The 17,266-nt window shown below is 47.2% G+C and overlaps 1 protein-coding gene across 3 annotated transcripts in view; it reads left to right on the top strand.

Annotated features, from left to right (window-relative positions):
• Positions 1-17,266, top strand: part of FLNB (filamin B) — a 166,377-nt gene that overhangs the window by 105,471 nt on the left and 43,640 nt on the right. For all 3 annotated transcript variants that reach the window (XM_030811548.1, XM_030811546.1, XM_030811547.1), the window contains exons 19-24: positions 6,536-6,653; positions 8,902-9,164; positions 10,752-11,349; positions 11,989-12,162; positions 13,247-13,409; positions 14,261-14,421. In XM_030811548.1, coding sequence (XP_030667408.1) covers positions 6,536-6,653; positions 8,902-9,164; positions 10,752-11,349; positions 11,989-12,162; positions 13,247-13,409; positions 14,261-14,421 — 1,477 coding nt within the window. The remainder of the gene's footprint in view (positions 1-6,535; positions 6,654-8,901; positions 9,165-10,751; positions 11,350-11,988; positions 12,163-13,246; positions 13,410-14,260; positions 14,422-17,266) is intronic.

Here is a 17,266-nt window from a genome sequence, read left to right as displayed (position 1 = left end):
TATCAGGTGGACTGCAGAACTCCCCAAAAGCAAGCAGGAAGCTGGTCCCATATCTCCACCTTTGGTTTGTGTTTTATCAGAGAAATGCTCAGTTCTTGATATTCAGGCCCTAATATCTATCTTTCTGTTACACAGGTGCACACATGTGCACACACACACACATACACACACACACGTGCATTCCCTCGCAGCCTCACCAGCTGCCTTTTAGTCTTTTCATTAATTACCCACAGAGAAAGAGGTGCTACACCTTTGTGTTTCCTTCCTGGCCCGTTTAGCTTAGTTTACCCTTTTTATGAGGTGTTGGAATGAGGTCTTTTCTCAAAGAGCCAGTTCAGCCTTTCGTCCCTAAGGCCCAACACACTATTTAGTGGAGCAAATTATTCCCCTTTACAAAATGCAGGATTTCACATGTGATGTTACCATCTAGGCTGGCTCACTCTGATTATTTCAGGCCATAAGGGCCTTAAAACTACCTCTCTGTACAAGTTAATGTTGATTTGTTTAAAAACATTAAAAACATTTTATGTGGTAAAATACACATAACATAAAATTTACCATCTTAACCATTTTTAAGTGTATAGTTCATTAGTGTTAAGTGCATTCATTATGTCGTGCACCCATCACCACCATCCATCTCCATAATTCTTTACATCTTGTAAAACTGAAGCCCTGTATCCATTATATTTGTTTAAAATTTTGTTTTGCTTCATGTTCACACCTCTGGGGTCTGGAGAGCAGACATCCTGGCAGAAAAGTCTGGATTTTAATACTTAAGCCTAGTGTTCGAAGTGGTTGTTCCAAGCCTCTGAGATTCCTTTATTCTTAAGAGAAATGATCCTGCTGTGTTTGAAATGCCATTTGTAGGAGAAGAAGGGCAGCGCTTTCTGCAGAAGCACTGCTCAGAAGCCTTGCTCCTGTCTGGGTCCTCTCAGCAAGGAGCAGGCAAGAGTCAAGTGGGGAAGAAAGAGGATTATAGTGAGGAGGGGGTCATGGTGTAGCTGTCCCCTGAATTTGGGGGCTGCACACCCTTGGAGATGGAATCCTTACTGTGAGAACATCCCTGCAGTGGGAGGGATTCCCTGGGCGAAGGGATTCTGTGTGTCGTGTTATAAATGTGGCTTCTTACATCCAGGCTTGCTGCTGTTTGTGCATTCTTCTCCAAATTTTTATTTTTACTTGTTTATTTTTTAGACAAAGTCTCGCTCTGTTGCCCAAGCTGGAGTGCAGTGGCATGATCTCAGCTCACTGCAACCTCTGCCTCCCAGGTTCAAGCGATTCTCCTGCCTCAGCCTTCCGAGTAGCTGGGATTACAGGCACATGCCACCACACCTGGCTAATTTTTGTATTTTTGGTAGAGACGGGGTTTCGCCATGTTGGCCAGGCTGGTCTCAAACTCCTGGGCTGAGGCAATCCAAACCTGCGGGTATTACAGGCATGAGCCACTGCGCCTGACCTCAGTATTTGTCTTTTTGTGACTGATTTATTTTTCTTCGCAAAATGTCCTCCATTGTCATCCATGTTGTAGCATGTATCAGAACTTGATTCCTTTTTGAGGCTGCATTCCACTGTATGTATATATGTTTTGCTTCTCTCTTCATCTGTTTTTTGTTTGTTTGTTTTTTCTTGAGACTCGCTCTGTTCCTCAAGCTGGAGTGGCACTATCTCGGCTCACTGCAACCTCTGTCTCCTGGGTTCAAGTGATTGTCCTGCCTCAGCCTACCGAGTAGCTGGGAGTACAGGCACGTGCCACCATACCCAGCTAATTTTTGTATTTTTAGCATAGATGTTTCACCATGTTGGCCAAGGTTTCACCATGGGGTTTCACCATGTTGGCCAGGCTGGTCTTGAATTCCTGATCTCAGGTGCTCTGCCCGCCTCAGACTCCAAAAGTGCTGGGATTATAGGCTTGAGCCACCGCGCCCGGCCCTCTTCATTTGTTGAAGAACATTTGGGTTGCTTCTGTCTTTTGTCTGTTGTGAATAATGCTGGGTGTACAAATATCTCTTTGAGTCTCTGCATTTAATTCTTGTGATTATATACCCAGCAATGGAATTGCTGGATCACATGGAAATCTCTTTTTAATTTTTTGAGAAACTACTGTACTGTATTCCACAGTGGCTGCACTACTTTACAGTCCTGCCAACAGCATGCAAGGGTCCTGGTTTCTCCACATCCTTGCTAACATTTGTTTTTTTCTGTTTTTTTTTGTTGTTGTTGTTGTTGTTGCTGTTGTTGATAGTGACCATCCTGTTGAGTGTAAGATGGTGTCTTACTGTGGTTTTGATTTGCATTTTCCTAATGATTAGTGATGCTGATCATCTTTTCATGTGCTTATTGGTCCTTCGCATATTTTCTTTGGAGAATTATCTACTTGCCCATTTTTATATCAACCTTCTTAATTTTATGTTGAGTTTTAGGAATTCTCCATGTATTCTGGATATTAGTTCCTTATCAGATAAGTGATTTGCAAATATATTCTCTCACTCCTTGGGTTGCCTTTTCACGCCGTTAACAGTTCTCATGTGCAGGTTATAAATGTGGCTTCTTATCTCCAGACTTGCTTCTTCCTGTGCTTTAAAATAAAAAATCCCAAACAAAACATTCATTATTAGTAATGATAAAGCTAACACTTTTATAGATAGAGCATCCTTTTCTCATCAGGCCACTCAATAGTAGGTAATTATTTTCCTGCTGATGGTTTTGAGGGTTGGTGGGAGCCTTACTACTGGGTGCACCAGCCTGAATCTTCTTTGTTGCCAAATTCTCCATATTCTTTAGGAGAAGACACCAGAAAGCCATAGCTGTCTGTGTACAATGACTAGGATCACAAGGTCGTAGCGTCTTCTAAAAACATTTTGTGACTTCTCCTTTATTCTATGTCTATATGCCTTGTAGTGTTTTGGCTGAGCCGTTAGAAAGTAAGTTGCAGATATCAGGACAGGGTCAGGGTTTGACCTGCATCCTTGGAAAGGACTGCAGAACCCAGTACCCCAGACGTCCCCTGCTGCTGGTTGAGGCAGAAGTGGAGATTAGGAGCCTAGGTCCGGTTTTGTCCCCTTTGAAGTGATGCTGGAGTGGGAGGCTCCTTACTTCAGAGTCACCCCAAGGTCACATTCATCCAGTTCTCTGATAGCAGCAGGTTTGAGAATTGCTGCCATGCTGAGTACTCACTTAGAGCTGTGTGTCCGGATGCTCCCAGGATGCGTTCAAGGAGCCGGGTGGGCCTTGGTGGCGGTTGTTGCCTTCAGTGTGAATGACTTGCAGGGTGGCACTGGGGTCCTTCTTGTGTTTGTTGCTTAGAGCTGGGTTTATTATTTTATTATTTGGGCAACTTGCAATTCTGCCTATTTTTCTATGGCAAAGAACACATTAAATCTCTCCTTAGATTGAGTTTCCTTCCCACCCCCACCCCCAGCATAGAGCCTGGCCCTATAAGTGCTCTGTATGGATTGATGGCTGCCTGTGAGTGAATAAATGACATGGTGCCTGGATTCACAAGCGGAGATGGCCTAAGAATGTTGTAATCTGGTAGAGGAGTGATGCCGACACCTCCTCATTCTCTTTTGAACTCTGTTTTCTGAAGAGCAGCTAAAAGCTCAAGACTGGGCTAAGGAAGTGTGCCCTTGGATGTGGTTAAGAGACCTGGGTCAGCCCAGAAAGCCGCCCCCTGACATGGGGGAGGGAGCATACTTTGAGGGCTGACACCCACAAGCACACCTTCTCCTGGTGGTTTTAGGGTATAACAGGCTGGAAATCCCCAGAAAGGTGGCTGCTTGGGCATGGGCGTGTCCTGGCCTGGCATGGGCGCTTCCCTCTCAGAACACAGGCTGTGCCACATGGGGAGCCGAGGTCCTGCCTGAGTAACCCAGGTCGCTGATTACTGGTTTTGCTCCCTGACACCTGCAGGCCTGCCACTCCACCTCGCAAAGTCCCTGAGTGACAGCTTGCAGGTGCTCGCCTGCCTGGGGTGGATGAGTGATGTGGATGACTGTAGGATCCTATGAGTCCCTTGAGGATGCAAGAGTTGAGCGTGTTTTGCCTTAGAGGAATGGACTTGTTGGTTTGGGGCTTGAGGACCCTCCCAGAGGTCAAAGACTCGATTTTATAGGAGGGAAGTGATTTCCCCGAGGACTTTGGTCTTCTCTTGGTTATGGGTGGCTTCAAGCAGCTTAAATTTCTCACCCCAGGTTCCCCCGAGCAAAGCAGTTTGAGAAGCTTGTGGCAGTGTCTCCATTACATGCTGTGCTGGGAACCACTAGGACTGGGGACCACTCCATGTAGTACTCTGGCACCTTTAGGAATCCCTGTGAGCTCACAGACCCTCACAGAGTAACAGTTTCTACCTTGAAATGTTCTTAACGTGGTGGTCCTGGCTGCTCCTGGAGGGCCCTAAAAGCGATGGCGCTGAGGGTGGCTCTCTCAGTCCCATCCTCTTCTGAGCTGTCTGGTTGGTGTCTTGTGTATGTATATTTTGAAGAATAAGATTCAGGTTTCAGAAGCATGTAGAGGAGAGTGAAACTGTCTTGCAGCCTGCAAAGTCGTGGCGAAATGCACTGGCCATCACTACCCAGACATCCCTCACTTCATAGCCCTGTTGGGGAATAAGCACAGTCCATTCCTTAGTTGGGGCCTCAGGGGACACCTTAAAATGCTGTAGGCGTTGTAGGTGTAAATCTCCGAGATTTTTTCCCTCCCCCTTCTTAGGTTATTTAAGGTAGAGTTCATTTTCTATCTGGAAGAGGATTTTTCCCTCTCTTTTTTAGCACTTCAGAGAAGTGGCCAGAAAACTTAATGGGGATGAGGGAGAAGGTATCCCCAAGACCCCTGGTTAGCCTGAGGTCTGCTTAGTGAGCCCCTGAATTGTTAGGGGCTGTGGGGAAACGGAAGCTCGGGAAGAGTTGGCACGTTGGGAATGCCGCGTTGGCTGAAGTAGCGAGTCAGTCCTGCCTTAAACAGTACAAGAAGGAGACCTTTCCTGCCCCTTGGCTGGCTCCCAGCTCTGTTGAATTTGACCTGTACACATTTTACCAGGAAATGTTGTTCGCATGAGGCAGGGGGCCAGTTGGTTTTGTGTGCAGTGCTTAAAAATCCTGGAAAATTAATCCTGTCTTCATTGATGCAACCAGTTTTTTTTTTTTTTTTTTCTTGGCCTTTACCCCCTTCCTTATTACAAAAGGAATGTGACAAAAGATACATAGGCCAAATGCTACACCCTTTTAACACTTGATCAGCAACAGCTTTCAGCAGGGCCTGCATTCCAGCAAGGCTGCTGGATTCTTGGGGGGAACTCGTCTCTCCCTCATGCTTTCCTGTTACATTATGCCTGGTCGATTGAGGTGAAGGGGATGTTGATCTACAGAGACAGCCATGAGATTTCTTGGAGCCTTGATTTGGAGGGAGGGAACTTGGCCAACCATGGAGAGAAGAAGCCGGCTATGTGCCAGCCTGGAACTGGCCAGAGGAGAGAAATGGCGCACACATGGCCATCGCGTGCCACCCGGCCACCCGTGAGGGGGCCTGCCAATCCTGCAAGCACCGTCTGCCTTCACACTTGCAATTTTATTTTCTTTCACATAGAAATGGAAGTTCAGATACTGTGCGATGGTCTTAGCACAGGTCTAGGTGAACTCTTGCAAATCCCTGTTGCAGCCTGGGGGCCTCAAACTGATTCCCAGGACAGAAATGGTTCTGTTTGGTGAGCCGCCCCAGGCCCAGCTGCTGTACCTGTGGCTGGCACTGGGTATGATGATGGGGAGGTGGTGTGGCAGAGCAGCTAGGACACAGGTTTGGGGGCCATGGGTATGAGGCCCAGCTCACACCCTTACCAAGGTGTGTGACTTGGGGCACGTTCCCTTACCAGTCTGAGCCAGTTTCCTCTCCTGAAAAAATGAGATGACAGTAGGAACTACCCCTTAGGACTGTTTTGATCTTGAATTGAGGAAATGCATAAAAACACATAGCATGGTGCTTGGTATGTAGAAAATGCTCATTAAGGCCGGGCGCGGTGGCTCACACCTGTAATCCCAGCACTTTGGGAGGCCAAGGCTGGCGGATCACGAGGTCAGGCGATCGAGACCATCCTGGCTAACACGGTGAAACCCCGTCTCTACTAAAAATACAAAAAATTAGCCGGGCGAGGTGGCGGGCGCCTGTAGTCCCAGCTACTTGGGAGGCTGAGGCAGGAGAATGGCGTGAACCCCGGGGGGTGGAGCCTGCAGTGAGCCGAGATTGCGCCACTGCTCTCCAGCCTGGGTGAAAGAGCGAGACTCCATCTCAAAAAAAAAAAAAAAAAAAAAAGAAAATGCTCATTAAGTTGCTTCTGTTATTATTAGCTGCTCTTATTTGATCTAATTTTTCTGTTATTCTTGCCTCGTGGTCAAAAGCTAGAAGAAATAGATCTAAGATACTTTCTACATTGATTGGAATCAAGTCTCCCCTGTCTGTGAGAAGAATGAGGGATCTTGAGGGGAGTTAAATGCCAAGTTAGCTTTTTGGTACCCAAAGGTAAACTGGGTTGTCTCTCTTGTTCCAGGGCAACATGCAGGTTCTGGTGACTTACGGTGGCGATCCCATCCCTAAAAGCCCTTTCACTGTGGGTGTTGCTGCACCGCTGGATCTGAGCAAGATAAAACTCAATGGGCTGGAAAACAGTAAGTGCCTGAATGGAGGGCAGATGGATTGTTGATGACCACCCAACGTGGCTGCTGGTTAGATTTTCTTCAAAAGGTGGAATTTGCAGAGAAGCAAATTCTACATTGAGACTTTGCAGTTGCACAGACTTTGGTTCGAATTAGGGCCGTGGTGTGAAATAACTGTGACTGTGTCTGCCCCTTAGCCTCACCGAGACTCAGCTTTCTCATTTGTACAGTGGGGGTGGTCGGCGGGGAGAGGTTGAGAACACCCATGGGAATATTGTGAAAATTATATGAGCTAATGGTTCAGAGGCTGGCACGTAGTCAGCCCTCAGTAAGTGCTGGCATTGCAGTAGGAAGTTTTCATTAAAAAGAGAATTTGGGCCATGTTGCTTTCTGATGAGTTTCTAACTGTGCCAGCTATCCTTGGCAACTGAATCCACAATAAGGTTGCGAGTCAAGCATAAATGCCAAATCCCTGGCACTCAGAAGTCACTACCACCACACCTCTGCCCCATCCCAATGTTCCTTTAGCTTGTTAGGGATTTTACTAGTATAAGCTCATTTCACTTATTTTCAATTTTCTGATTATTTTTTAGTAGGGAAAATTTCAAACAGAAAAGGAAAGAGAATAGTGTAACATGAACACTGATGTACTTATCACTCAGCTTCAGATGTTCAACACATGCTCATAAAATGATTTTTTATACAAGTAAAAATATATCCATTTTTCATCTAAAAACCATTACAGTTAAGGGATAATTCCACTTTAACCCTCACCTCTCCTTCTCCCTAGGGTTAACCAAAGTTTTCAAGTCAGTTTCTGTTCTTCCAGATCTTCTCTCTGCATCTATACATATAGATGTGCCTGTGGAAAACATCTGGCTGTATTTATTTTGCATTAAAGTTGCCCTGCCGTATAAACCTATGTCTTCAGCCTGCCTTCCAACAGTGCATCTCGGGAATCATTCACTCCTGCATGTTTTCCGTCGGTGTTTACTGCTGAGTGGCTCCAGACTGGATGCACCTCAGGGCTCACATTCACCTGGTTTCAGGCTTACTGAGGCAGGGCTGAGTGCATACCCCCAGGACGAGGCCTCCTGTATTCACCTGTGAGGGTTTCTCCAGAGTGCCACTAGCAGTGCCATCAGTGAGCATCTTCCTTGACCCAAGCGCACAAGTTGCAAGCAAGGCCAGCTCCCAGTTGCAGAGATCCAAAGTGAGAGCTCACTGTTGGCTTTTGTGGCTGGAGCAGCCAGCTCTGAGTGTGTGAACGTCCACTGCCCAACCCCGTCATGTGTCCCCTTGTCACTCCTTTCCCCAAGACATTGAGAGCTTTGACTCCAGAACAGGAAAAGCAGGGTGCCAATTAGGAAAGCCTCTTTTCCGGTGGGAAGTAGCGATCCGGGACCTCCTTGCTTGTGGTTCGGCAGTGTCCATCTTGCCAGGCCCTGTGTTCCTTCAGAGTCAAGGTTCTCTGGGTTGTGGCAGGGGCCCTGTGTTCCCAGTGCTTTTGTTTTGGGTAAAGTCCTTTCCCTGTTTTTGTCTAATCTAACACTTGGGCTTCCTGCAGCCCTGCTTTGCAGAGACCTTTTGGAAACCATCACGGTACAGTCAGTTCTCAGCACTTGCTTCAATCGCCTCGCATTTGGCAGCTCTGTGACTTCTGCTTTCTTGAGGGGGTGGGGTGCCTATAAGATGGAGTTGGCTGCCAAGAATTAGTAAATAAAACATTGACTTATGAGGGTGTTTGGATATCAAGTTAACACCAAAAGTAAGTAAATAAGAGAAGACAGTGTCAGATTACAACTTTCTGGTCAGCAAAGATTGTGGGGTCAGGTAAATTTCACTTTGAGTCCCAGCTTGGCAGGCTGCTGCATATATCACCCTGGACAAGTTACTTAACCTCTCTAAGCATCAGTTTCCCCATCTGTGAAAGCCATTGGTTAATAATAAATACCCCATAGGATTGTGGTGAAAATTAAGACAATAACCTATTTGTGCTTGGCATATAAAATGCATTCAGTAAATGATAGCCATTATTGCTGTCATCACTAATGGATTATTATGCCGACACTGGTTGCTACTGAGGCTGAGATGCTGATGATACTTACTCAGCTTTGCTGCTTGTCCTCTGCAGCAGCTGTTGCTTATGGTAGAGGCTGAGATAAGTCCCCGTGTCCAAAGAACCATTGCTTCTGTGCTCTGCATTGTTCTGCTGCTGAAAAGGGTCAGCTCTTCACCTCGGCTTGTGTTTCTTTTCCAGGGGTGGAAGTTGGGAAGGATCAGGAATTCACCGTTGATACCAGGGGGGCAGGAGGCCAGGGGAAGCTGGACGTGACAATCCTCAGCCCCTCTCGGAAGGTCGTGCCATGCCTAGTGACACCCGTGACAGGCCGGGAGAGCAGCACGGCCAAGTTCATCCCTCGGGAGGAGGGGCTGTATGCTGTAGATGTGACCTACGATGGACACCCTGTGCCCGGGAGCCCCTACACAGTGGAGGCCTCGCTGCCACCAGATCCCACCAAGGTCAGCCTTTGCTTTTGTCCCAGAACTTGTCTCATTGTTGTCAAACATGACACCATAGTCCTTCTCTGGTTCTTCCTGGCAAAGACCTTCTGAAAATCGTTTTGTGATGAAAGTCAGCACAATTCACTGTGAAAGGTCCCCTGGGTAGGTGAGTCACAACCCTGCTCCTCCTCTTGCTCTCTGACTGCAAGACTTTGGTGAGGGGCTCCCTGTCCCAGAGTCTTCTTTCTTCGCTTGTTAGCATCATCACAGTCCTCACTACAAAGCCAGCCTGTAAGGGTAGGTGAGTTAGCAAACGTGGAGGCCTCTGCCCAGCACCCAGCTCACAGACGGAGCTCACGCTACAGAAGCTAGAATCATGTAATATAAAAATACATTATTCTGGCCAGGCGCGGTTGCTCACGCCTGTAATCCCAGCACTTTGGGAGGCCGAGGCAGGCGGATCATGAGGTCAGGAGATTGAGACCATCCTGGCTAACACGGTGAAACCCCGTCTCCACTAAAAATACAAAAAATTAGCTGGGCGTGGTAGCGGGCACCTGTAGTCCCAGCTACTTGGGAGGCTGAGGCAGGAGAATGGTGTAAACCTGGGAGGCAGAGCTTGCAGTGAGCCAAGATCACCCCACTGCACTCCAGCCTGGGCGACAGAGCAAGACTCCATCTCAAAACAAAAACAAAAACAAAAACAAAAAAAAACATTATTCTTGGCTGGGCGCAGCGGCTCACGCCTGTAATCACTGCACTTTGGGAGGCCAAGGTGGATGGATCACTTGAGGTCAGGAGTTTGAGACCAACCTGGCCAACATGGTGAAACCCCATCTCTACTAAAAATACAAAGATTAGCTGGGTGTGGTGGCGCACGCCTGTCATCCCAGCTACTCGGGAGGCCAAGATGGGATAATCGCTTGAACCTGGGAGGCAGAGGTTGCAGTGAGCTGAGATCATGCCACTGCACTCCAGCCTGGGCAACAGAATGAGATTCCGTCCCCTCAAAAAAAAAAAAAAAAGTTCATCATCATTTCTTCATAGTAACCCTGACTCAAGGGGTTTTGGAAGATTTCCAGTGGTCTCAGTGGTATGAATCCTATGAAGGTGTCTTATTTGTTGAATTAGAGGTGAAAGCCTCATTCCTCACTCTTTTTTAGAAATAGTTTAGTTTTATTATTATGCAGAATTTGTTGAGCAAAGTGCAACAGCCCAAGCCACAGCCAGCTCCACAAGAGCCCTTCTATGAGCCCTCAACCTGGGATCTCGTGTATCTTTGTTGGAATGGACATTAGGTCTCCAAGTCCAGTCCTGTGATTTAGAAGGGTCAGGTGGGGTAGGAGAGAGGAGAGTCTTGTAGGGGCTGCTCCATGGGGGTCACACCTGTCTCCTGTGCCTTTTCGCTGGTGATTGAGTTCTGAGGCATTTGCTGCATTGACTGTTGTGGCTCTAACTCGTGTGCATGTGTGACACATGAAGCCCCAAGAGAAGAGCTGCCTGGCTAAGATGCACTTCCATGCTGATTACATGCATGGGTGTTGAAAGCAGTGCTGGCTGAGCAGCGATCCCAGTGCAGTTTGACTTTATTCTTTGCTCAAATAGGTGAAGGCCCATGGTCCCGGCCTCGAAGGTGGTCTCGTGGGCAAGCCTGCTGAGTTCACCATCGATACCAAAGGAGCTGGTACTGGAGGTCTGGGCTTAACGGTGGAAGGTCCATGCGAGGCCAAAATCGAGTGCTCTGACAATGGTGACGGGACCTGCTCCGTCTCTTACCTTCCCACAAAACCCGGGGAGTACTTCGTCAACATCCTCTTTGAAGAAGTCCACATACCTGGGTCTCCCTTCAAAGCCGACATTGAAATGCCCTTTGACCCCTCTAAAGTCGTGGCATCGGGGCCAGGTCTCGAGCATGGGAAGGTGGGTGAAGCTGGCCTCCTTAGCGTCGACTGCTCGGAAGCCGGACCGGGGGCCCTGGGTCTGGAAGCTGTCTCGGACTCGGGAACAAAAGCTGAAGTCAGTATTCAGAACAACAAAGACGGCACCTACGCGGTGACCTACGTGCCCCTGACGGCCGGCATGTACACGTTGACCATGAAGTATGGTGGTGAACTCGTGCCACACTTCCCCGCCCGGGTCAAGGTGGAGCCCGCTGTGGACACCAGCAGGATCAAAGTCTTTGGACCAGGAATAGAAGGGAAAGGTGGGTTTCATTTGAAAAAAAAAAAAAAAGACCAGCTGGGACTTAAGGGCTCCCTGAAACTTGGAGCTGCAAACTCAGCCACCTGCAGGAGCCAGGTGACATATAAGGCGGTTCTCACCTGTTCCTTCTGCCTCAGGCAGTGGTTGGGGGGCCCTGGTGAAGGTTAAGCACATTGCATTTCTGGAGACCGTGCTACTCAACCCCTGTTTTCTGTTTCTCCATGGGGAACAGGACCTAGCATTGTCAGCAGAATCTCTAGTTTTTCTGGCAAAGCCAGAAATCTTGATTTTTCTCTGGAAACTCAACATATAACATGTTGGCATTTAATTGGAAAAAAGTTTAAAATGTGGTGTTAGCTAACACCTGCATGCCACACAGCAGGTTTGTCTTTAACCTTTAACCTGTCCTCGAGCCCTCGGTGTGAGCAGTCGTGTTGTCACTTAGCCGTGGCTACTCTAGAAAGGACTTCTTTTGGGATGGAGGGGGTTAATATTCTTGATTTGAGAGTTAGAAAAACCAGTTTTCCACTATTACTGAAATTAGACTTCATGTGTCCTGAAGTGCCAAGAACCTTGATTCTGGGGTTTGCTTTTGGGTCTGGGGTACTGGGGCAGTGTCAGCTGTGTGCTTGCTCTGCAGATGTGTTCCGGGAAGCCACCACCGACTTTACGGTTGACTCTCGGCCGCTGACCCAGGTTGGGGGTGACCACATCAAGGCCCACATTGCCAACCCCTCAGGGGCCTCCACCGAGTGCTTTGTCACAGACAATGCTGATGGGACCTACCAGGTGGAATACACACCCTTTGAGAAAGGTGAGCTGCCCTGTCCTCGGACTGGACCCTCGTTCAGAGCTGTCCTTGGTCATTTCCTCCTGGTGGCTGGTACTGATGCCTGCCCCATGTGCTAGGCCTGTCTCAGCAGGGCCACGTGCAGAGTGACAGAGTGGAAGTCAGCCTCCGCGGAAGTCACCTGCCCGCTCAATGCCTGGCTTGCTGGCCTTGTGTAATAGGTGGGCTGGGTTTAGCCTCAGTCTCACCTCAGCAAGTTATGGGCTAATGTCATGATGTTGCTCATCTGTGCCGTTTTTCTTTGCGTATGAATTTCTTTCTTCTTGAGTATTAGGAATTATAAAAAATGTCAATAAATAGAAAAGCATAAAGAAAAAAAATAAAAGTGCCATGTATATCTTCACTACCTGGAGATCGGAAGCCTGCAATATTCTGGTATAGATATTTTCAATCTTCTTGTGGATGCGTGTTTCTTCTGTTTCTTGAGTTTTGCTTTTTCTTTTGGTTAATGGCTGGATGGTGTTTTCCCAAATGAGGGTAGTCTGTTTAGGATGACTGACTTGAATATTTGCTTGGTTGGGGTGGAGTGGCTTATGTGACTGCAGATAGACTGTTTGTAGTATTTAAAAGTCAGATCATACCTACATTACTGTGGTCTTGTTTTGTTTTGGTTTTTTTGAAACAGGATCTCACTCTGTTGCCCAGGCTGGAGTGCAGTGGTATGATCATGGCTCACTGCAGCCTCAACCTCCTGGCCTCAAATGATCCTCGTGCCTCAGCCCCCTGAGTAGCTGGAACTGCAGGTGTGCACCACCACACTCAGCTAATTTTTGTATTTTTTGTAGAGATGGGGTCTCGCCATGTTGCCCAGGCTGGTCTTGAACTCCTGGACTCAAGCGATCTACCTACCTCGGCCTCCCAAAGTGCTGGGATTATAGGTGTAAGCCACTGCCCCCAGCCACATTACTGTGTTTTTAACCCCCTTTTCCAAATAACATAGTATAGCATGCAGACTTCAATGCTAGATAAAACTCTGAAGTAGAGAATCGTTTTTCACAAATAGGGGATTTGTATGCAAATATGTGTTTCTGTTTGTTGTTTTGAACAGGTCTCCATGTAGTGGAGGTCACATATGATGATGTGCCTATCCCAAACAGTCCCTTCAAGGTGGCTGTCACTGAAGGCTGCCAACCATCTAGGGTGCAAGCCCAAGGACCTGGATTGAAAGAGGCCTTTACCAACAAGCCCAATGTCTTCACCGTGGTTACCAGGTAGGGAAGGCCCTACATTTGGTGTCTTGAGTCTCACTTTTGTGGCTAGATTCTACCTATGTGTCATAGTTTCCTAACTTTTGATAAGATGCATTTTTATTTTTATAACGTATATTTCCTTCTGTAGAGACTTATGTTACATAGAAAGACCAAGCATACCTAAAAAACGTACCAAAGCACTTGATAATGGTCATGAAACTATTTAGCAAACCAGGACTCAGTCAAGCTCTGTAACCTGATAATGTAAAAATTTGTAGCCAACCTTGTAAGTATTTTTATTAAAGTTGGTTGCAAGGCATATGCCTGCGTTGTACTTGCAGTCCTAGCCAGTGCAATTAGATAAGAAAAATAGGCTGGGCGTGGTGGCTCACACTTGTAATCTCAGCACTTCAGGAGGCCGAGACAGGACAATTGCTTGAGGCCAGGAGTTTGAGACCAGCCTGGCCAACATGGCAAAACCCCGTCCCTACAAGAAATATAAAAATTAGCTGGGCTTGGTAGTACATGCCTGTAATCCCAGCTACTACTTGGGAGGCTGAGGCATGTGAATTGCTTGAACCTGAGAGACATAGGTTGCAGTGAGCCGAGACCGTGCCAGTGCACAGCCTGGGCAATGGAGTGAGACTCTGTCTCAGGAAAAAGAAAAATAAATGAAGCATATGCATTGAAAAGGAGGGGTCAGAGTGTCTTTACTTACGTTATACTAATGTGAAATTCCCCATGTGAGAGGTGTAGGAATTGAGTTGGGGTGGCTACATGGAATAGTTTATAAAGGGAATTTGCATGAATTTTGGCAATAAGCAGACCAGCATAAATGGTGCACATTTCACTTTCTTTTCCACCCTTTCCAGAGGGGCAGGAATTGGTGGGCTTGGCATAACTGTTGAGGGACCATCAGAGTCGAAGATAAATTGCAGAGACAACAAGGATGGAAGCTGCAGTGCTGAGTACATTCCTTTTGCTCCGGGGGATTATGATGTTAATATCACATATGGAGGAGCCCACATCCCTGGTAAGCCATTCCTCAGAGAGGACCCCAAAGAATAATTGATTTTGCAGGAAAATGGGTTTGATTTTGCTTATCTCTCTGAGTGGGGAAAACAATCTGATATTTGTAATAGCTGCAAAAGGAGAATTTTTCTTTAGGGCTACATCTCCAGGATTATCTCAACTCCCAGTAGAACCAGTAACATGGCAAAAAGCATCGGCTTAGAATTTTGACTGGAAACAGTTGTGCATGTGTCGGAGGACCTAGTTCTTGATTCAGGGGAAAGCTGGTTCTTTACAAAGTTGAAAATCACAGTGGCTCATGCCTGTAATCCCCAAACTTTGGGAGGCCAAGTCATGCAGATTGCTTCAAGTCAGGAGTTTGAGACCAGCCTAGGCAACATGGGGAATCCCTGTCTCTACAAAAAATACAAAACTTAGCTGAGCGTGGTGGTGCGTGTCTGCAATCCTAGCTGTGTGGGGTGGGGGCTGTGATGGGAGGATGTCTGAGATGGGAGCCTGGGAGGTTGAGGCTGCAGTGAGCTGAGATTACACCACTGCACTCCAGCCTGGGTGACAGAGGAAGACCCTATTTCAAAAAAAAGAAAGAAAGACAATCTCTACTTTATTTTGTGCTTGGCTCTTACATACCTTATTCATGTGTCTTGGTTTCTTTTTTTTCACTGACAATACTAGTAGCTGATCAAGATATGTAGATTCAAATTCTTCTTTGTAATTTCTTTTATATTTAGTGATGTCATGTGTACTCACTGTGAAACACAGTTTCTCAACTTCGGCACTATGACACTTTGGGCCAGATGGTTCTTTGTGGTGTGGGGCTGTCCTGTGCATTGCAGACTTTTGTCAGCATCCCTGGCCTATACCTGCTAGATGCCCATAGCAGACTTTTCCTTCCCCGTTCTTATTTGTGGCAACCAAAAATGTCTCTGTATCTTGCCAGATGTCTTAAGGGACAAAATCACTTCAGCCTGAACCACTGCTGTAAAGATTCAAACAATAAATAAATATATGACTTAAGTAGTGAAAGACCCTCCCCCATTTGTTTTGGGGGGAGGACTCTCCATAGATTCTAGTTCTCTACTCAAATGATTGTCACCCCCACACATTTTATTTATTTATTTCAATAGCTTTTGGGGTACAAGTTGTTTGTGGTTACATGGATGAATTCTATAGTGGTGAATTCTGAGACCACCTCCCCAGTCCCCATTTCTAAAAGGGCAGGTGAGTATGTGGTATGGACACAAGACCAAGGACTGGGGCTGTTCTGGGCCACTTATGCCTTGTCTTAGGTGTGGTGTGAAGAGGGCAGAGCCCCACCCCAGGACCCCAGGAGCAGGAAGAGCCTCGGCGGGGGCTTGTTCTTCTCTCTCTGGGTCACGCTGAGAGGAGAAGGGCAGGCTGAGGGGCCCACTGCTGGGTTCTGGGTTAACTCTCAGGCAGCTGGAGTGTCCACTGACCACACACTTTCCTGATTCCATTCCTGCTTCCCCCTTACCACATGGAAATGTGCACCCACACTCACACTCACTCTCTTTCTCTCACACTGATCAGAAAGTATTGACATTCAACTCAGACTGATTCTACTCAGATACTCATTTAAACCTCAAGTCATTTAAAACAACATGTTTCTCCTTAAACTTGTGCTTGCAGCTCATTCAGTATAGATTTAAAAAATTCCTATAATCACTAGTCTAGGGGATTTCGGCTGTGGGCAAGGCAAAGTTCCTGCCCTCAGGGAGCTTACTGTCCAGGGCTTATACAACTAAAACTTGTGATGACTGCTATGAAGAATGAGAATGGGGCTCGGTGACAGAATTCAGAGCTACGGGCTCCTTTTGGAGTTTTGTAACACTTGCATTAGGAGAGAGTTGGGCACAGGGAATGGGTAGAAGGCTGCCCCCAGGAGGGATGATGTGGCTCCGACCTGGCAGGCAACAGTGGAGATGAACATCTCCTGGTTTTTGCGGCAATGAAACTTTTTGACTGGGGAAAGGCTGGTGAATGCCATCAGCTTCCGAATCCTCCTTACAGAAAGGGGTCAGAGTTTGTCCCCTGCGGCCGACCTGTGAGCTTAAAGCAAATGGCCATCTTTGAGCATAACAACAGAAAGACACTCACTTGTGGTTTTCCCATCAGGTGTGGATGGTGCCTTTTTACATTTCAGGCTCTCTATTGCCTCCCAGAGAGTGCCAAATGCCAGCTTTTCCAGAAGCCCAGAACTTTCCCAGGCAGAGACATTTAGTGAAGTGTTGGTTGGTTTTCTTAGCATTAGGCTTCTTAGCTAAGGCAACCTATGGGGGTACTGCCGTGAAACAGTTGGCTACCTGCCACCTTCTAATTTGCTTTCATGGTAATTCTGGGTGCTTAAATATTAGCCTAGTTTTTCCTGGCCTGGCTGAAAACCCGGAGTGGAGTTATTTTTAACAACGTGTCCTGTCTTACTCATAATGGCATTTTGATTTCCTGTGGTAGGCCAGCTGTGGTCGGTTGGTGGCGGCTGCCTAGACCACTGGATTGACTGGGGTTCGGAGTGCATGAGGAAAAAGGTCTGGCATGAGGGAATGGTGACATGTGTCTGGGCATGGAATAGGGGGGTGGCGGATAATGCTTGGGGTCTGCCATCTTGGACAGTTTATCTTACCCGGGTTTGTTGGTTTTTGGCTGCTGTCATGCTGAGCTCAGATAACTTCTAGTGGAGGCTCTGACTTAAAGATTGGCCTCAGAGGTAGTCCCTTGGCATCAGCTGTTGACATTGAAATCCTCAACTGTCACTCTCTAAAGTAAAGCCCCCTTTTGTTCCTCTCACCCCAATGTGGAGGCCTGTGCTTGTTTGCCAGGGCCAGCCATTT

This window comes from Nomascus leucogenys, chromosome 4, assembly GCF_006542625.1.
Source record: "Nomascus leucogenys isolate Asia chromosome 4, Asia_NLE_v1, whole genome shotgun sequence".
NCBI classification, from domain to species: Eukaryota; Metazoa; Chordata; class Mammalia; order Primates; family Hylobatidae; genus Nomascus; species Nomascus leucogenys.
This window is presented reverse-complemented; position numbering and strand designations above follow the sequence as displayed.